The 21,703-nt window shown below is 42.1% G+C and overlaps 1 protein-coding gene across 1 annotated transcript in view; it reads left to right on the plus strand.

The window, feature by feature from the left end:
• Positions 1-14,210: 14,210 nt before the first annotated feature.
• Positions 14,211-21,703, plus strand: part of pde1ca (phosphodiesterase 1C, calmodulin-dependent a) — a 99,067-nt gene continuing 91,574 nt past the window's right edge. The window contains exon 1 of the mRNA XM_066682729.1: positions 14,211-14,314. Within this exon, the coding sequence (XP_066538826.1) occupies positions 14,260-14,314 (55 nt within the window). The 5' untranslated portion in view covers positions 14,211-14,259. The remainder of the gene's footprint in view (positions 14,315-21,703) is intronic.

Below are 21,703 nucleotides of genomic sequence, written 5' to 3' on the forward strand. Positions count from 1 at the left end.
AAGTAAGTCTCGTCCATCATCATGTGTCCAGTCAGAATGTCAGAATTAATTGCTTATTTAGGACTCTATTAATACTTTACAGTCTATTAATACTTTGTTAATGTTATTGTTAATCTGTATTCAATTTTATTATCTAATGTGATCTTTGTGTAATTCTTATGCGATGTGTTGAGGAAGAATGAAATGTAGTTTCTCTAGAACACGGTGCTAATATTAGTTCTATCTAAAATCAGAGCTGTAGTTCCCAGTGTTTCAGCGCTGACCTGTTGCTTTCAGCACCACCGCAAGAAAACAACCCCCTGTAGGAGGGACTGTAGCATTGGCTGCAGCACTGAATGATGGTAACTTTGTCGGCTTGGTAAAGGGTGCTTAGTGGTTTTTGAGAACCACTGAAATAAATCATTGGAAAAAATTCAGCACAAACCCACAGTACAGGGTTAGATATCTGCATAAGAAAATTCCAAAAGAAAAAATTAACAAAAACACATAGGAAGACATTTCAGCTTGATTATATGCTGAGTCTTTATGAAGTTGTGGTTTGGTATAATCACTGCTCTCTGGTTGCTTCAAACATTAAGAGACGGTAAGACACTAGTATCCAAAGGCAATTTTAAATAGGAAACCTAAAGTAGATGGCTTATTTTGATTAAACAGATTATGATTGTGACAAATGTGTTCCAATTTGAAAACAATTCACATTTTTAAAGAAGCGTGAACCAATCACAGCCTGATTTTTTATTGTATGTATATAAGCAGCTTACAGAGCCAAGCTGGCTGAATGGAGACGGTTTGTTTGAAGTGTTTGAACAGTGAAGTTTATGGTTCAAAGAACATACTCCATGATGTTACCTATTAAAAAGTAAAACCTTAAAAGTGCTAGACTGCAACTGCTAAATAATAACTAATAACAGCCAGAGCATGTGAAAAGGTGATCTTGTGTGTTTGTGGCTGAAAAATACAATGTTGCAGAAACAAGACTGAAGGTTTTACGTTAGTTATCTTTTGAAAGTCTGGTGTTCTTCTTTCAAACTACACAGCATTTCAGGTTGCAGTAGAGTGGAGATATTGTTTGGAACTCGTTTCACCTTGTACAAGGCTTACAATAGACATTTAATGTGGAATGAAATAATGAAGCAAAGTAGTGTCATTCTCTAATAGTGGGAGTATACACTGTTATATAAGTTGAATATAAAGCTGCAATGTGAACATTTCTGGAGTGTTGCTAATGACTCCGGCAGATCTGACTATGACAGCTTTAACTAAAAGGAGAGAGCCAGAAGGACACACAGACGCTGGAGTATCCTGAAACATTGGCATCCCTGCGCTCCACAATTGAAAAAACCTGCGTGATCGAATTTTGGGAAATATTAAAAATCCAATACTCTAGTGATCTGAGTAAACGTGGAGGCTCATAATAGAAAATAATTTATTGAAGGTATTCAGGAGTGAGCCCATGTAGAGCTTTTTATGTTACTAACTGAATATTGTAATCGCTACGGAATTTAACAGGCATCCAATGAAGTGATGATAGAACTGGACTGTTATGCTAAAATTTTCTAGTATTACTTCTAGCCTTGAAGTAATAAAGGCGTATACTAATATTTCTGCGTCGTGCAGGGATAAAGCACTTATAATCTTGGTGATGTTGTGAAGATGTAAAAAACTGTCCTAGTGATACTGCCTATGTGTTGTTCAAATGATAAAATCTGGGTTAATTATGAGGCCAAGATTTTTTGCTGCTGAACCAGGTATAACTAGAATGTCAGTAATATTTAAAATTAAATCTGATCATTTTTTTCTTGTTACCTTTGGACCCAAAAGCAATGAATAATGTTATATCAACTATATCAACAACAAGCTGTCCTTCCAAACCAACAGAGATTGTTGTCTCCTGAGTATAAAGCCCAATTTATGCTTCTGTGTTGAACCTATTCCGTAGGCAGCATGACTTGATGCGCACCTCTCAGACGAACATGGTTCAAGTTGCTCAAGTCAAGAAGTACAGAAATATTAACTCCTCTACATTAAACCAAGGAAATCTTTAAAGTGCACTATTTAGGGAGTGTAAAGTCACTACACCACGACATTGTGTACTGCATAGGGTTTTAGATGATGTTTGAAATTCAGCCCTAGTGATTTGGTGGTGTAATTGCAGAGCAACGCAGATGCCAACACACAACTAAACTTTCACAATAGCATAGGACACTTGCGCAGGTTACGGCATAGGCTCTGCATTGAGTCAACGCAAAAGCATAAATTGGCCTTTAGTGTGTTCTCTGCACCAGAACATTTTTTACTCATTTTTGAACACTAGCTAGGTAAGATTTAGGTACAGCACTGTACTGAAATTGGTAGGGAGGGGGGGGGGGGGAGGGGTGGTTTTCTACCCTCTTTCAAAAGTTACATAGTGCAGTTTCTGTAGTGATAAGCCAAAAGTAGCAAAGACAGAGATTCTATTCTCTCTATTACAGGTCAGTGAAGCATCACTGTGATTTTGAAGCTGTAATTTTAAGACACCTGTTTCTTAAACGGTTTTGCTATTCTGACTTTTTGCTTAATACTCGTTGTTGTCTTTCGAACTCGTTTATCTCTGAATAGTAGTTTATCCTCTGAATGAACAGCAGTTACTGATACCTCAAATACAGCCAAATACAAAGTGGTACAAATCATTTTGTTAATTCTGGTTAATGATGATTCTAAGAACTGAAAGTGATTTCTTACAGGTCTGCGTTTGGTATTACTGGTTTTCAATGGAAACGTTTTCATTTGTTTTAGCGTAGTGACTGTGTTTATTTGTCCCCTAGCAACGGAGCCGCTGTGTGTCACACAGAGAGCTGAGTGGAGCTGGGAGATTTGTTCAAACACGTTATGATTTTGTTCACACATGAAACAGAAGGAACGGCAGATTCCTTGAGTAAAGTACAGATTCACAAAATGTACTTGAGTACAGTAACAAATTACATTTACATTACATTTACGTTACTGTCCACCACTGAGTATACCATGCTTGTTAGTGTATGGGTTTGTGTTCATTGATGTCAAAGTTGTACATTTCTTCATAATATGCAGTAGTACTCTCATAGACAACTTGTAACTGAATTATATTTAAAAGAGCACAACTCAGATCCACTCCTCTTCACAGTACACAAAATCTTCAAACATTCACAAAGAGGGCTGGCTGGCCACCAGCACCAAGTTCCAGAGGGAATAATTTACTCTTGACCGTTTTTTAGTACATTCATATTTTCTTATAATAAGTGACTAAATTAGGGACAGAATTTTGTATATAAAAATTGTAACGTATTTGGAGCTATTTACAATCAACTCTGATCCCAGTTATCCATCAGTTGTGATTTGTACTGATCTGAAGTCTGCAGTACCTGCGAGCCATGTGCACAGTTCCTATGGTAACATGTCTTCAGTAAGCTCAGGGCCAGGTTTGGTGGATCATGGCCTTTTCAGTTGACAAAAGCTCAGATACTGTAGGATGGTGAGAAAAAACAGGTTGGACTTTTGTACTCCCACGCGCTAGCGCAAAAGTTAGCAGATATGGTACTGTGCTTGAATGGTGCGGCTGTAAATACTTGTCCCTTCATTATTTTTATTTGATGTTGACTCAAACATATTATCACAGTCTTGAAGTTTGTCTAGTTGCGGCTTTTTGGATGTGTTATAATTTACTATAATAAAAATCTACCTGCTACACTCACAGGTCTGTGGATCTTCAGTGAATCTCTTGATGCATGATCATTGTTGGCCCTTGATACTAAAGTAATGGAATAAATGGAATCTCTGACCAACCTTAGCTTTAGTTTAAATGGTTTTTGTATTCTGGCCATTGATTAACGCCATCATAAGAAATGTTTTCATTAAAATGTTATATTTAGAATAGTGGTCAACCCTTAGGTTTTTTTCATGGCTGATGCCGATATTTAATGAGCAGAGTGACCAAAGGCTGATATATAATGCTGATATCATTCATTTGTCTGTAACTGCTTATCCAGTTCAGGGTTGCGGTGGGTCACGGAGTCATTGGGTGCAAGGCAGGAACACACCCTGGAGGGGGTGCAAGTCCTTCACAGGGCAACACACACATTCACTCACACCTATGGAAACATTTGAGTCACCAATCCACCTACCAACATGTTTTTGGACTGTTGCAGGAAACCGGAGCACACAGAGGAAATCCACATTTAAACTCTCCACATTTAAACATTTAATCCACACACCAAACTCTTCACAGTCAGACATCGGGAGCAGGACTTGAACCCACAACCTCCAGGTCCCTAGAGCTGTTTGACTGCAACACTACCTGCTGTGCCATGTGGCCAATTTCAGAATGCCAGTTAATAATAACATTATTACTGTCGGCACTGTGTCTGCTGTTTGCATTCAGCAGTATACTTATTTTAAATAAATAAATAAATAAATAAATAAACTAAATGAATGTCCACAGACATTAAAAACAAATTTGTATAAAAATAACAGATTTCTGTCCAGACATCTGTAATTATTAAAACAGAAAACATTCAAGGTCAGAATTTGTTTAAAAAAAATCATGAATAAATTCCATTAATCCATGCACATTACAGTCTAAATGTTAGGACGGGGCGGGCGCACATGCAATAACAGACTTCATTGAAGCAACAGGAAAACTACAGAGATACTCAAACAGAAGACATGGACAGAGAGATGTGGACAGAGTGCTAAACAGAGACCTAGACTGAGAGACAAATATAGACATACCTAGACTGAGAGACAGATACAGACAGACCAGGATAGGGAATTACTGACTGACTAGGGACAGAGGGAAATACTGACAGACCAACTCAAACCAACAACAATACAAACGGTAGAAACATCTTAGAACAATAGCATAAACTGGAATAGACAGACTGGAGGGAAGAGAGAGAAACAGATCACCCAAATAGGTAAAGCAAGGGAAAGGGGAAACAGACAAAAGAGTGTCACAAACTGACTTGAAGGGGAAAGGGACAGGTCCAACAAAGAAATGCAGACACAAAGGAACTTAAATACACATAAGAACACCTGAAACATATAACGAGGGGGCAGGGTTACAAAGGGGACACAGATGGAGACACTGACAAAAGGGTGGAGCTAAGGCCGGACTAGGGCGGAGACAACAACAGCAACAAAACAACAACAAAAAAAAAGAGCTATGTGCTACATGAGCACATGGTGGGGACAACAGACACAGGACAGGGCCAGGGTGTGACACTAATATACATGGTTGTCTTAACCAGGATGGGAGAAACATGTTATCATTTAGAAAAGATGATGGTAACTGAGGAAATTTATGCAAATGTTAACAGGGTTAACAGGTATATAGCAGGGTGGGTGAGAGTTATAGTACAGAGTTCTAACGAACTTTTACACCTTGCAAAAACTGTTCAGACACACACTTCTGTTTGTTTGTTTGTTTAGGTTTGTTTAAAGGTTTGATTAAAAGCCAAATAGAAATGCGATCCATTCATTCATTATCTATAACCGCTTATCCAGTTCAGGGTCGTGGTGGGTCCAGATCCTACAAGGAATCATTGGGCACAAGGCGGGAATACACCCTGGAGGGGGCGCTCCACTCACACACTCACGGACACTTTTGAATCGGCAATCCACCTACCAACTGTGTTTTTGGACTGTGAGAGGAAACCGGAGCACCCGGAGGAAACCTACGCAGACACGGGAAGAACACACCACGCGGACACGGGACTCGAACCCACAACTTCCAGGTCCCTGGAGCTGTGTGACTGCGGCACTATCAGCTGCACCACTGTGCCGCCCTACTCACAAGTTTACTTGAGAAATTTAAATGTGCCAAGGTTTGTGCAAAAACAGGAAGGAAGTGGAATCCCAAAGTGGCCATGCAGGTTGCCAGGAACTCTTCAGAACTAAGGGATGTGACTGGCCAAGTACACTGCGGAAGAGCAGGCCTTGGGTCAGGTGATATGTGGAAAGCTTTTAGTAATGAGTAGCTGTAGTAATAAAATAGTTAGCTTTGTGCATGTTTTTCGAGGAAAGTGTGCAGGCTACAAATATTGGTAGATGGGGTGAAGCACGAGATTGTACATGTACGTACATGTATTGCTCATGTGTACTTCACCACAGATTGTAAACGATGGGTGGGTCATGTGATTTAATTGTGACACCCATCTTTCCTAGTCCAAAATAGTCTGACATCTAATATCCTTTCACAAATTTGTTAAAAGGTTCACATGTCTAAATAAACAGAAAATGCATTGCTTATTGTGTGTACTTCATCTTAGGCCAGAAATGGGGACTGTGGGTTATGTGATTTAATTGTGAGCCTTATATTCTTAAGTCTGCCTATAGAAAAAATAAGAAATCTGACATGTAATCTGTTTTCACAAATGTGTTAAAAGTTTCAAATGTCCAAATGAGCATGAAATATATTGGTCCTTGTTTGTAAATTATCATAGGCCTGAAAGGTGCTGGTCATAAAATTAGAATTTCATGAAAAACTTTGTTTATTTAAGTCATTCAATTCAACTTGTATATTATACTCATTCATTACACACAGACTGATATATTGCAAGTGTTTTTTTCTTTTAATTTGATGATCGTAACTGACAACTAATAAAAACCCCAAATTCAGTTCCCTCACACTACAAGATTGCTGCAGTTACCATTCATTAATTCATTCATTCACTATCTGTAACCACTTATCCAATCTCTAACCTTCCCTTCCTAGCTAAAATTCTTGAATGAAAAATGTGTAGCCAGTCAGCTACAGAAGTACTTAATGACCAATAATCACTTTGAACCTTTATATATATATATATATATATATATATATATATATATATATATATATATATATATAATTGTCTCCACTGAACAGTTTCCTTCTCCCTCATACACTTTCTTTTGCAGATCTGAGAAGGAAATTTCACAGGTGGTAAGTCACAGATGTTTTAAACTCTATATATAGAGCAAGTATGTAAATAAAACACTAGTCTGGGATAAATTGCAACAGAGAGAGATTGATCTTGTGGTATCTCTTCTAAGCCGGCAGCACATTTTCAAAGCATCTGCTAATACATAATCATGATGTGTCAGGTGCAACCATATGTTTTCATGAGATCATAGCTCTTGGGAAACAAATGGTGGTTAAAACAAATGGTGGTTACCGGCAGAACTGAAATATTTTGAGTTGAAAATGGCATGGGTTATGATTTTTTAAGTCTGGACTCAGCAGAAAGCTTTGTAAATGCATTAAATATCCATCACATTTCTATGTTAAAGTGTCTAAAGTCTATGTTAAAATCTTATTAATATAATTATATCTTTGTATATTCTCAATACTAAGGTTCTAATAGATTCTTTTCACATTCATCAATGAAAATGGAACACTATAATTTAAGACATTTGAAATGAAATGTGTAATTATTTTTCATTGTACAATGTACAACAAAATGTGTCTTCAGTGAACACACACACACACTTGCTCAAGGGCACCTCAGCCGTGGATTGAGGAAGGAAGATTGTTTCTTCACTCCCACCGCCCCCAATTTTCCTGCCAGTCATAGGAATCGAACCAATGACATCTCAGTCCTAAGCCCTCTTCTCTAAACCTTAGGCCATAGCTGTGATAAAACAGTTTGGTGTGATATGCATTATCATAGGAAGGATGGTAAAAAAAAGCTTCAGTGGATCATAACATATCATTCTAGAGGTGTTATCTAGGTTAACCATTACAGGCTAAGCAATCTAATTATCTGTTTATCTGCTACCACAGACAGACCAGGTATTTCTGAGAGGTATAAAATATAAAATAACTATTAAATCTAAATGAAATATTAGGGAGAACTTTAGCCTTTAACTGTACATCTGGCAAGGTTGACAATAGTTCATACAATTTGTCTTTTGACTTAGACCTGGCTGATATGGAAAAAAATTATCATGATATATTTTTCCATATAGATTGCTATTAATATGTATCAGTGAATTTGTAACATTGTCACAGTTTTAAAATAAAATCCTCCTAAAGTTACAGTGGTTACAAATATTTTTATGTTAATGATTTCATTATAATTAATTACAACATTCAATAATTTATCAGGAAATAATTTACATGCACAGTATGCATGTTTTTAATGTTTTATTGGTAAAAATATTCTAGTGGGGTTAGGGGTTTAAATATGTAACATTTTAAATGTCACCCTCAGTCACCTGTTGCAAATGAAGTCATATGACCCTCAGCTCTTACACCTCTCCCCTAAGAAAGTGTGTGTGAACCAGTTCCTCTTTAAAGCAGCTGCTCTAGTGAGTGCCTCATACTGAACTCCATTTGACATCATTAAGAAAACATATGAGAGCAATAAGTTTCAGATTCCCCATTTAACCCCCTTATCCTTCTTCGTACCCTCCCCTCCCAACCCCTCACAGCTTTCAGCGATATAGGTGAAAATGAAGGAAGAAGGTGTTTAGGTGGTTACTAAGTGACATGTTCCATCACAATAGTTTCTCCTGCCAGTGGCTCTCAGTGGCCTTGAGGCAGAATGGATGTGCTTCACTCCTCCACATTTGAAGAAATACACATTTGGTACACCTGTTGTCCATGGTAACGAGATGTGAACAGAAAGCTAGCAATAACTTATATTTATCATAGAATATAAGCCAATCTAACTAAATGTACAGTGTACAATGGTTTGAACAGGAACAAAAAGATTTCTTTTTTTAAATCTCACACTTCCTAAACTGTCCTAATAGCATTCAGCTCTTTGCTGACTGTTTCTGTAAGATGAGCCAGACACAAAATGTTAAAAAGTTGTTCAAAATTATCCAGGAATTTACTTGTTCATCCTCTCTCTCCAGCACAATAGTGGGTACACTCCCTCTTTCCTGATTGAGCAAAACTGCATATATCAGATTTTGTTATAGAAGTCATTATATTAGAATGTCAAATTTTATGTAGAGAACAATAGAAATGTTTCAAAACAACTTTGCATAAAATGTTGTTCCTTTGTATTAAAGGTTGAATGTTATTTTTTTTTTACCTCTGGTGTACTATTTTGGAGCTGAGATTTGGCTTAAATGATGCAACCATATACTTTCAAAGAAAGTAAACATGGTGTGCTTATCAATTATAAACATTTGAAAAAATATACAGCTACATAACAGCAACATATAGAATGTAGGTACATAAGTAATGAGAAATGTAGGTAACGTAATGTATATAGTACTACTTAAAACACTTAATGCTGCATCACAATGTTTCTTCACACAATTAAAAGTGATGTATCAGACATTTTACACATGAATATAGCAGAAAACATCTAAATCTTTTGTGAAGGTATAGTGGAGAAAAGGTGTCCTGTGCAGACACCATCTGTGTTGTTCTCTGCTCCTTATTTTCATAGCCAGACCAGCCATACGTATAAATTAGTTCTGGCCTGTGGAAATGGTGGCCTTTGATTCAAATGCATGTCAACATGAATAAAATATACAAATAATAATAATAATAATAATAATAATAATAATAATAATAATAATAATAATAATAATAAGCAGGTAGTGTCGCAGTCACACAGCTCCAGGGGCCTGGAGGTTGTGGGTTCGATTCCCGCTCCGGGTGACTGTCTGTGAGGAGTTGGTGTTTTCTCCCCGTGTCCGTGTGGGTTTCCTCCGGGTTGATTCCAGGTAGGCTCTGGATCCACTGCAACCCTGAACTCGAGAAGTGGTTACAGAGAATGAATGGATAATAATAATGAATTATAATAATAAATATATTTTATATACCATTTTTTAGCTAATACATTTGTATATTTAGCTTTTTTGAAAATGATATATACTTCCGAATCAAGCAAATTTAGTGATTTACTGTTTATTCCATGAAAGAAATATGAAATTACATTTGCTAATGTTGTGTAACATTCTCTCATGCCATTTTATAATGCTTAGGTTTTTTTTTTTTTTGGTCAATTTGATCCCTCCAACATCCATTACATTCATCAAAGTGTACATGAGTAAATATTTTGGTGAAATGATATTGTGTTATAAAAACAGATACTTTTCTGCATGTTATAAACAACTCCCTCACAGTAACTGCAGAATAGTATAGACATTTCTAAATAAACAGCACAGCAGGCTGCTTTCAGTGAACAGAGTACCATAAGGTCAGAATAACTTATACACATCTATGATTAGCACTTAAGTATTGAGTAGGTTAATGAGAGAGGGGGAGAGAGAAGGAAGAGTGTGTGAGAGAGTAATATGGAGGAGATGCGTGAAAGAAATGGGTGAAGAGAGAGAGAGAGAGAGAGAGAGAGAGAGAGAGAGAGAGCGAGAGCGCTTTGCTAATCAGTGAAGTGAGAGCTGTGCAGTGGGGAGTGTCACAGTAAGGGAGGAAGACAAGAGCAAAGGAGGGAGAGAAGGAGAAGAAGAGCAGTTCCTCTCTGTTCACTTGGACACGTGTGAGCCAGGGATGCAGTCAGAAATGTGCAGAGTTTGGTAGAGGAAGATTTTATTGGGGACAGGAGAGTTCCAGCAGAATGCGTTAAACCTTCACACTACACTAATCATTCATGCACACACACACACACACACCTGCTTTGAGCTCCACCACGTGCTACTTTGCACCTAGGGAGTAAGACTTCAGCACTCACTGCCCACGCACGCTACATCTCCAGAGGACAGTTTCCTACCAGCAAACCCCTCTTACTCTCCAGCTTCACACACACTGACAACAGCAGGCAGAGTAGTTCACAGTCTAGTACAGGGACTCGAGCAAGATGACACAACCAAGCTTCAAAAAACAAGGATTCAAAAAGTGCCGGAGTGCCACATTCAACATTGATGGGTTCAGCTTCACCATCGGTAAGACTAATAGTCATGTGTGTGGGTGTGTGTAGGTTTAAAGCAACCTGTCTTTTTTAATCTCATTACTAATTGCTAGCTGTTGACCAAATGTGGGAACAAATGTGTTTTTAAGCTGGCAGCTGAAAGCAGCTATGATGTGTGTTTCCTGCATGGAATCATAAAAGAAAGCAATTTTGTTGCCTGTGCAAATACATCTTTGAAATCGCAAGTTACTTAACACTTTTCTGTTCTGCTTTTTATGGTCTCTCTGTGAATCTGAAAAATCTAATAATTTAAAGTAGTGTGTTTTTCTTGTTATATATATATATATATATATATATATATATATATATATTTATTTTTTTTTCTAAAGGGTTTTGTCATAGTTCTGAACAAATTTGGATCAGAACTGTGTGTATAACATTGTTTTGATATAAAATGAGTCCAGTATCTTCTTTATTGTTCCGCAAAGCACGAACCTTTTTTTCTAACCTGTTGAGATCTTCATAGGACAGTATGAAGAGATACTGTGATACTGACAGAACTTGTGCTCCTAGGCATTTGTATGAAAGCAAGCATAAAACAATAGGCAAAAGTGGCCTATGACATGACAGCTGTTTTCAGTGAGCATAGGATGGCAGTAATTATACCCTTTCAAAGGTCAAGTGGCAATGCTTATGTAACAGGCCACAATCAGTGAGGATGGAGGGAGGCACGGGGAATAAGCCTATGAGGATGCTGTACAATTTGAGCGTGATTTCATACAGTTCATTAGAGCTGGAGCAAAAACCATGACGATGGCAGGAAAATGGACTGGTGACTCTTGTTTGAAGGGTGGGCAATTGTTTGTCTATGAGTTGTGAATAAGTGAATGGTGTCAGTGTGTTCATTTTGAAGATGATGACTATATAAACAGCTTGGCTCTTTAAATCACTATAGGCAGATAAAGGACTCTCTTGTACAATCTGTGTATGCCATCCAGTTACCTTTGTGATTACTGTCACCATGGTCACCATTCACATTTGGGGGTGGGGTAGTGGGGGGTGTGATGTCATCATTACATTCTGAGTCTTGCTGCTTTTTAACAAACAAATCAGTATCCTCTTTCTGCTGACTTTCATATATATATATATATATATATATATATATATATATGTGTGTGTGTGTGTGTGTGTGTGTGTGTGTGTGTGTGTGTGTGTGTGTGTGTGTGTGTGTCTTTGTGCACGTGTATCTGTGTATGTGGGCGTTTGTACATTTTTAAGAGAAAATATTCTGAGGAACACGCTAGGACATATCGCACAGAAGCCTAGACAAATACATAATTGAATGCCTTTTTTATTGTCACTATATACATTATATACATATATACACTATATACAATGAGATTTAAATCATAATCATAAATTATATATATATAACTGATATATATATATAACATAATATATGATTATAATATCGGATATAACCTTTACCCTTATTACAGCTGTCTGCTAGTGATTCAGCGAAATACTACATTCATACAGTTTTCTGAGGAGCCCAATTGTTTGTTTCTTTATTTTCTGGCCACTTTCTTAGCTCAGTAACAGCCTCTTGAGATGTCCACATCTTTCTGACCCATAGTGTAGTTGTCTAAACTTTTATAATCAGAAGAAATAGTGGAGTTTGATTTTTCTCTTATAGGAACACTAGGTAACACTAGGATTTATTTGTTTATTTATTTGCTCCTGGGACCATAGTGTAAATAATTTGTACACAACTGTACTGAAACCAGTGGGGACAAGAAGGAAGGGTTGTAGTTTCCTACCCTCCTTCAAAATTTACGTAGTGCAGTTTCTGGAGTGCCATTGTCATTGGTCATTAAATGTCCAGGGTGTGTGATCATAGATTAAGGAAACAGTTAAATCTAAAACACTGCTGCCTCTCACAGCATTGCTAAAGCAGGATATTCTCCTTGAGAAGCGCGCAGTCCAGTGAGGAGCTCCTATGATCCCGCCCTCTGTCGAGTCATTTTACAGTCCACTGTGAGGCCAGGTCTACAAATATGGAGCTATATTAGGGTCAAAAGTTTTGTTCATTTGAAATAAAATCTGAAACGGAAAGTTCAAATCTTGAGATTGAACTTTGAAAAATACAACAATGTATTCAAAATTAAAATAAGTGTAGAATGATTTTGATTCAATTATTTTTTTGAATAAATAATTCATTTTCAAGTTTCATTCATTCATTATCTGTAACCGCTTATCCAGTTCAGGGTCATGGTGTGTCTGGAGCAGAGGCGATTGCTCTAAGACTGCAAGGAAAGCTCAGCTTCCCCTAAAATTTCAAAAAATAAGTGATCAAATATATACTGTTGTGTGTACATGTCAGTGAATAAATATGCACTACAGCGCGCTCAACTTTTGTTCAGAATCAGCTTCTTATCACTGGTAAAGATGTGGCTTTCCCGCAGCTTCACGGTCGTCCACAGAGTTCAATAAGTGCAGCAAAACGAGACGAGTGATTGGATAAATGCTGGGCTTTGTCCCGCCCATCGGACGCTCAGCGTCTCTGGGGGTCTATGGGGCAGTGGGCTGGACTCGGCTGGCCCGGACGCTCAGCTTCTGCATGATGATTGGATGAACTGTCTGAGGCTGAATCCCTTTTTGATTGACAGCGAAATGAGCGAATCAGCGATCCTCTGGTGTAAAGATCCGTGGGAGCATTACATTTTCATTCTGTTCTGAGTTGAATCGGACTTTCTTAATCTTCTTAGCGGCATTTTCTTTGTTAAAAACGACTAGTGACAAATCGAGCTTCTATTTCTGGTGGGTTTTTTGTAGCTGCTTGTGTTTGGAGACTGACTTCTATCACTCTTTCTGACTTCTATCGCAGTTTCTGTCCAGCGGGTGCTGCTGAGCCCCTCCACCGTCACAAAGCACTCACAGGCGGACACACTTAACATGGGCCAAGGCCGTTTAAGCAGCCTAGCTCTGCTGGCCATTGAGAGGACACTAGTCAAGTCCCTGGAAAAGACGCCTTGTTGATACGACAGGGTCACAGATCATTTTCTTGAAAAGGAACGGAGGGTAGAATTTACGTATAAATAAACCGACACATTTTATGGTGTAGGCCGAAATTGAGCTTCCCCTCCTTGAAAGACCAGCATCCGCCACTGACCTGGAGCCTTCCCAGACTCATTGGCGCAAGGCAGGAATACCCCCTGGAGGGGGTTGCCAGTCCACACAGGGCAACACATACACACCGTGGCCCTAAAACTCCGTCGTATTTTTCAGTTTTAGACTTCTGATCCTTTTCTCTTCTCTGGGAGGCGGGACATGAGCGGAGAGGGGCGTGGTCTAACGACTGACAGCATAAAGCAATGAAGGCGGAGGAGCTTCCTAAGTGTTGACAATGAGAACTATCGCAGAACACTGAAGTTATATGCAATTTACAGTGAGCTCTTTTAGACAACGTTTGGCACCTATCGCAGTAAAAGGTCTATAAACTTTTTCAGAGTGCGTAATACCACAGCCACACTTTAGTTTACCAGCACTTTGCTGGTCATGGCGTCCGCTCTGAATAAGCTCCTTATTCCTCAGGATGTTTCGTTCCACCTTAAATCCTGCTTTAATTTAAACTGAAAAGACTTGCATATTCACCTATTTAAGGAGTAACGGAGAAATCGAGCTTCATCACATAAGCGTTTTTCTAGTAGGTAGATGTTTTAGTGACAATGTACACTTGGTAGGGTGTTAAATGGATAAAAGAAGAAATGAGAAGTGTTTCAAAACGAATTTGCTTTATAAATCCTGGCGCTAGCTTTAGCTTCGCATAGCTGTTTAAGGTGGAAATTAGTATTCAATAAGAAGTTAGAGAACAAAGCAAATAAGACTCTTAAACCGACCCATTTAATGTGGAACCAAATGCTTGAATACGAAAATTGTTGGTTGAATAATACAATAGGTTTGTGTGATTTAAATTGATAAAGTGGAATAACAGTTGCTCCAAAAATTTCAAAAGCTATAGCGCTGGCGTCGGCTCTTAAGGAACAGAGAATTCAAGACGCTGTCGGATAACGCCATTAGGACTCGTAAACGGACACATGTAAGGTGGAATGAAATGTCTGACTTAGAAAATTGCGGATAAGATTTGCCTCCTAAACGACATTTATGGTGGAAAGGAAAATGGATAAGTAACACCAGCCTGGTCTAGTCGAAATATTTCAGGTGGATTTGGACAGTAAAGGCAGGGAAATGGCGGCCGCATGTTCACATTTTGCGTAGATAGCTAGGGGTTCTCTTTCAAGCATTCGTTTCGGTGTCTCACTATGGGATACGCCCCCTTCGCGTATACCTCAGAAGCTCTATTACACTACGCCAGCCCCTGGGCTGGCTGACAGCTGTGATGCTCATGCGCCGCCCTCAATATATAATACGGAGCACGACATCATAACCTCATTCAAAACCTTCTTCTCGCTTCACTCCAGAAGCCTTCATTCTCTCTCCCCTCGCGACACCTAAGCTTCACTGTCCGCAGACGGAGTTAATACCTCCGTCGACGGGCGCTTAGTGTCGTTAAGGAAGAGAAAAATTATTGATTCGTGTCTTCACCATAGCTCGGATTATTCTAGTCGGTTTGTCTCCAAACAACGGCTACATAGCTAACGGCCCCTGCTAACTAACCACCACGTTAGTTGCGACTCTCGGCTAGTCGTTAGCTCCCGTGCTTGCGGTACTATTTGGTCACCACGCCAATTGTTTCCAACAGCACAGTCTAAGCACAATTTAGCACACCAGCTAAATGGCTGCAGCAATGCAGGCGGTGCCTATTGGGGACGGAGAACCAGCGCGGACGTGTCCCTGCGGGAATAAAATATCTAGCAGAGACACCCACCAGGTCTGCTCCGTTTGTCTCGGGCTGCGGCATGCCCAGGCAGCGTTGAATGACCCGGGCTCGTGCGAGCACTGCGCGCGGTTTACCGTTAAAAGCCTCCGCCGTAGGCTGGCACGCCAAGCCAGTTTTTCAGGCGAGGACCCCCTTGTGTCCGGCGCTACCATTACGCCGACTTTACAGCAGGCCACCATGCCCGTTGAATCGTCCACCCCCGTGGCTCTTAGCTGGGGTGACCAACTCGATTCCCTCGACCCCCTGCCCACCCTGCTAGACGCAGAGGAGGACGAGGAAGAGGCAGAGGAGGACTATGAGGATGGCGGTTCCGAATTTCTCGTCTCGGATGAGGACATTGAATTCGAGGACTCTCCGTTTCTCAACCCCGCCCAGATGGCAAAATATCCCGGTGCCATGCAGGCCACTAATGACCCAGATGGGACGCCACCGTCGCCCCTTCTAGGTGTGGACCTGCAGGATGTGCTTAAGCGCGCAGCTGACAAGCTGGACATCCCGTGGCCGACCGTAAGCGCGGAGACTGCAAAGTCACGCTACGAAGGGAAGAGACTGCCGCGGGCAAAACGGGCTGCAAGACAGCTACTCCCCGTATTTCCTGAACTGGTGGAGGAGTTGGCTACTTTCTGGAAGGAGAAGCCATTTACTGGCAAAACTCCTATTCAGGGGGGATCTGCCCTCGACATGGAAGGTATGGAGAAGGAAGGCCTTCTGCGTATGCCTCCAATGGAGCCCCTAGTGGCAGCGCACCTGCACCCCAGCCGCTCAGCAACCAGCAACCCTACGTTGCCCTCCAAAGCTGACCGCTTTCAGTCTAACATGACTGAACGGGCTTATAAAGCAGTGGCGCTTTCCGTGAGAGCCCTGAATGCCATCTCCATGCTGACAGCCTACCAAGCTGAACTTCAGGACGAGACGTCAGCCACGCCAGGTCTGTCTCAGTGGGAAGAGATTTGTGTGGTCACTGACCTCTCCCTCCGTCTCCAGAGATGTGCGGTGCAATCAGCGGGGAAAGCCATGGCCACCATGGTGGTCCAAGAAAGAGGCAGGTGGCTTAACCTGGCAAACCTCTCTGACAGGGAGAAAGAGGCCATCCTGGATGCACCAGTGGTGCCAGAGGGCATCTTTGGCTCCGCTCTCACATTAATGCAGAAGCGGTGTGAGGAAAAGAAGAGAGATGATGAAGCCCTTCAGCTGTGCTTGCCCAGGAAGCCACAGCAGGGCCCCTCAGCACAACCTCGGCCCTCTTTCATGCAGGCTTCTGCTCGCCCGGCCACCAGCTTCCGCATCCCCAGACGGCCTAAGCCACAGCCTGGCCCGCCAAGTCAAAGTGGGGGCGCTGAAAGTAAGACTGTCTGGCCCAAAAAGACCCAGGGACAGCCACAGGCAGTACAGCCTCTCCCTCCATCCTCACAGGTGGTAAGGAGGAAAAAGAAGTCTGCCTAGGAGTCCTTTGCTTCAGGGGAGAGCCGCCACCCCCCCGTTCTTCGGCTCTTACCCCCAGGCCCCACTATGTTCAGGTGGAGCATGGGTTAACCCCCCCCTTATGTTCCATTTGGCTACCAGCCCATTCACTCAACACACAACCACTCATTCCAGAGCTGTGTTCAATAAAGCAAGGTGTCTCTGTGTTTCCTGTATTTCACATGTTGCAAAACAAAATAAAACACAAAACATTGCAAAACAAAATAAAGTTGAGTGTGTTAAGAGGCAATGCAATGCAAAAAATGTTGCAAAACATAAACAACCTAAAACAAAAGCCTTGGAAGGTTTCCATGCCTTCAAAGGCAATGAGCCACTTAAACGCTGTTACAGCGCGACCGGCTCGCGCATGCGCAGTACAAAGCACGTGCAGACGCACTCTGCGACCACTGGAGGGCGCGAGTGTCTTACGGCTAGACAGTTGGACTGCATGCGTTTCATCTCAGTGGGTACTAAGAACAATACGACATGGGTACAGACTGCAATTTTGCAACCAGCCCCCAAAGTTCAAAAGCATTGTTCACTCCAGGGCAACTGGGGAATCAGCTCACATCCTCCAGGAGGAAATCTCCTCACTACTGGGGAAAGGAGCTATAAGGGTGGTCCCACCCGAACAAAGTCGGACAGGGTTCTATTCTCGGTACTTCCTAGTGCCGAAAAAGGGGTCCCAAACCCTGCGCCCGATTTTGGATTTACGTGCTCTGAACAGATACTTAAGACAGTACAAGTTCAGGATGCTCACTCATCCAGCTCTGCTGAAGTTTGTACGCCCAGGAGATTGGTTCACTTCCATCGACCTGAAGGACGCTTATTTCCATATCAGCATATACCCGCCGCACAGGAAATACCTCAGGTTTGCTTTTGCGGGGGTAGCCTACGAGTACATGGTTCTCCCATTCGGTCTCTCCCTCAGTCCACGAGTATTCGTGAAATGTACGGAGGCAGCGATTGCCCCTCTAAGAGAGCAGGGCATCCGTCTCGCTACTTATATAGACGACTGGCTTATCGCAGCACAGTCCGAGAAAGAGGCAAGAACACACACAATGCAGCTCATAGAGCACCTTGTACAACTAGGGTTTCAGATAAACAGGGAAAAGAGCGTATTGACGCCGACCCAGCGCATATCATACCTGGGCCTGTCACTGGACTCAGTGTCTTTCAGGGCAAGCCTGTCTACGGAGAGAGTTGTAAAGCTCAAAACATGCTTGGATACATTTCGGAGGGACAGTATGATCCCATTCCGTGTGTGTCTCAGACTACTGGGCATGATGGCCTCAGCTTTAGACGTAATCCCGTTGGGACGTCTATTCATGAGGGGGTTTCAACGCTGGGTGGCTTCGCTAGGGCTGAACCCGCTGTATCATATGCGCCGGAGAGTAGAAGTCACTCGAGCAGCGTTGATAGCCCTGTGTCAGTGGAAGCGCATGGGTTTTCTCACACAGGGGGTTCCTATGGGCATAGTTTATGCCAGACGTGTAGTGACTACAGATGCGTCACTGTCCGGTTGGGGGGGCACTCACGAGGGCAGAATAGTGAACGGCAGGTGGAACAGCAGTCAGCAGTCCCTCCACATAAACTGCTTGGAGATGCTGGCGGTTCATCTGACGGTGAGACATTTCCTCCCTTTTTTAGAGGGGTGCCACGTTCTCGTGAGGACAGACAACACGGCAGTAGTGGCTTACATCAATCGACAAGGAGGTCTGCGGTCCCGACCGTTACACACGCTGGCACGCAGACTGATTTTATGGAGCAGCGTTCACTTTCTATCCCTGAGAGCAACACATGTTCAAGGGATGCTCAACAGGGGAGCAGATCTGTTGTCGAGAGGCAATCCTCTTTATGGGGAATGGGCACTCAACAGTGCAGTTGTCCAACAGATTTGGGAGCGCTACGGCAGGGCAGCAGTGGATCTTTTCGCGTCGAAAGAGAATGCACAGTGCCCTCTGTTCTACTCGCTGCACGACCAGAGTGCCCCGCTCGGGGTCGATGCCTTTGCACACGAGTGGCCACAAACACTGCTTTATGCGTTTCCACCGATAGCACTAATCTCCCCGACTCTAGCCAGAGTCAGGGAGAGGTGCCTGTCTGTTATCTTGATAGCTCCGCATTGGCCGGGCAAGCACTGGCTGGCGGAGATCATACAGATGCTTCAGGGGAACCCATGGCCCCTCCCACTACGCAGAGATTTGCTGACGCAAGCAAGGGGAGAGATTTATCACCCACACCCAGAACGTCTGGCTCTATGGGTATGGCCCGTGAGTGGTTTAATTTAAGCATAACAGGGTTGCCGCTGAATGTGATTGAAACCATTCAGAATGCTAGAGCTCCATCTACCAGGTCCCTTTATGGGTACAAGTGGCGGATATTTGAGCAATGGTGCTCAGACAAACTCGAAACCCCGTTTCAGTGCTCTGTCGGGGTTATACTAGCTTTCCTTCAAGATTTGATTGACAAAGGCAAATCATTTTCCACTATTAAAGTGTACCTGGCAGCTATTGCAGCATGCCATGTGGGCTTCGAAGGGAAAACTGTGGGGCAACACCCTTTGGTGTGCCGTTTCATGAAGGGGGCACGACGTAGTTTGCCGGTCTCCAAACCCGTCTCTCCATCTTGGGATTTGGCCTTGGTGCTGGAGGCTATGTCAGTCGCACCTTTTGAGCCACTAGACCAGGTAGACTTTAAGTTTTTGTCTTTCAAGACAGCACTTTTGCTAGCCCTGGCATCGGCTAAGCGTGTAAGTGAAATACACGCTTTGTCTGTGTGCTCTACATGTATGCAGTTTTCGCAGGGGGACTCTAAAGTATGTTTACGTCCAAATCCTGCCTTTATTCCCAAGGTTATTCAGCCTTGTCTCCCTTTGGAACTTCAGGCATTTTATCCTCCGCCTTTTACCTCGCCAGGCCAGCAGCAGCTGCATACGTTATGTCCTGTGCGAGCACTGCGAATTTATGTGGATAAAACGAAGGACTTTAGGAAATGTGACCAGCTTTTCGTGTCGTGGGCAAAGCCATACACGGGGAAAGCAATTACAAAACAAAGACTATCGCATTGGATTTCAGATGCGATCGCGTTGGCATACTCCAGTAAAGGACTGGCAGTTCCACCGGGCGTCCGTGCACACTCTACGAGAGGTGTAGCAACCTCTTGGGCAATCTTTAGAGGTCTCTCGATTCAGGAGGTGTGCGCAGCAGCGAGCTGGTCCTCGCCTCATACGTTCGCCAGGTTTTATAAAATGGATGTGACAGCACCTAGTGTAGCACATATGGTATTGAGCGCCGGCTCTGGGATTTAACAGTCCCAGCCTTTCTGAGGCATAGCTGGTTGACAGTATGTTCGGGACAGGCTTGTCTGGCAATACGGGAGTAAGGATATCCCATAGTGAGACACCGAAACGAATGCTTGAAAGAGAACTTTAGGTTACTATGTAACCCCGGTTCTCTGATAGCATGAGTGAGGTGTCTCACCAGACCACCCTCCTTGCAGTGTGAAGCGAGGAAGAGGTGTACCTGTTTTGAATGAGGTTATGATGTCGTGCTCCGTATTATATATTGAGGGCGGCGCATGAGCATCACAGCTGTCAGCCAGCCCAGGGGCTGGCGTAGTGTAATAGAGCTTCTGAGGTATACGCGAAGGGGGCGTATCCCATAGTGAGACACCTCACTCATGCTATCAGAGAACCGGGGTTACATAGTAACCTAAAGTTTTAGTGAAATGGTGAACACTGTTCTGTGTAAATGTTAATTGTGGCACATTCTTCTTAGCTATTGTGACCCAAGTTCTTAGCTTCACTGGGGAGGAGGCAGACAGCTTTCTCCGTTGTCTTTGAAACTGTATAGTTCCGATATTAAAAGCTTGTTTTTAGTGTTACAGATTGCTCCTTTAAGGCGCCTGTTTAAATAGACAACTGTTCCAATCACCAACTTCATTGGCCTCCAATTCACCTCGTCAGAAGGTCTGTTTTATAAAGTTTTTACCAGCACTGGGCTTGAGGTCAGTAACGAGCACAACAGATAACAGTGACACCTAATTACTGTTATGAAAGTGGCTTGTATATGAGTGTTAGGGTAACAGAGGAGGATCTGAGAGTTAGTTAACTTTAATATTAGCTTTGTTCAGGTTGTAAGAAAGCACTCTAAACATGCAGCAAGTTAACCTTAGTCTCTGGCCATGTCCCAGACTGCATACTGCTGCACTGAATAGTATGAAATTATAGCTAGATATCATCCGTAGCAGTGCTTTCTGTAGCGTAGTATATGAAGTTCCATAGTGTGTTGTTTGGGACACAGCCTCACTCTAACCTTAATGTTAACCAAATGTTGTTCCACATCATTACAAATGCAATATTTTGCAGCCTTATCTACAGAGTAATCAGCTTATAACTATCTAATATTTTGGGTATGGGGTGGAAACAATCTGTGCACGAGAGCAACACAGAGTGAGAGACCATTGTAGAGAGGAGAACAATGTGACATATCCTTTTTTCTTTTCATTTTTCCTTGGT

This window comes from Hoplias malabaricus, chromosome 10 (genome assembly GCF_029633855.1).
Source record: "Hoplias malabaricus isolate fHopMal1 chromosome 10, fHopMal1.hap1, whole genome shotgun sequence".
In the NCBI taxonomy this organism is placed as follows: domain Eukaryota; kingdom Metazoa; phylum Chordata; class Actinopteri; order Characiformes; family Erythrinidae; genus Hoplias; species Hoplias malabaricus.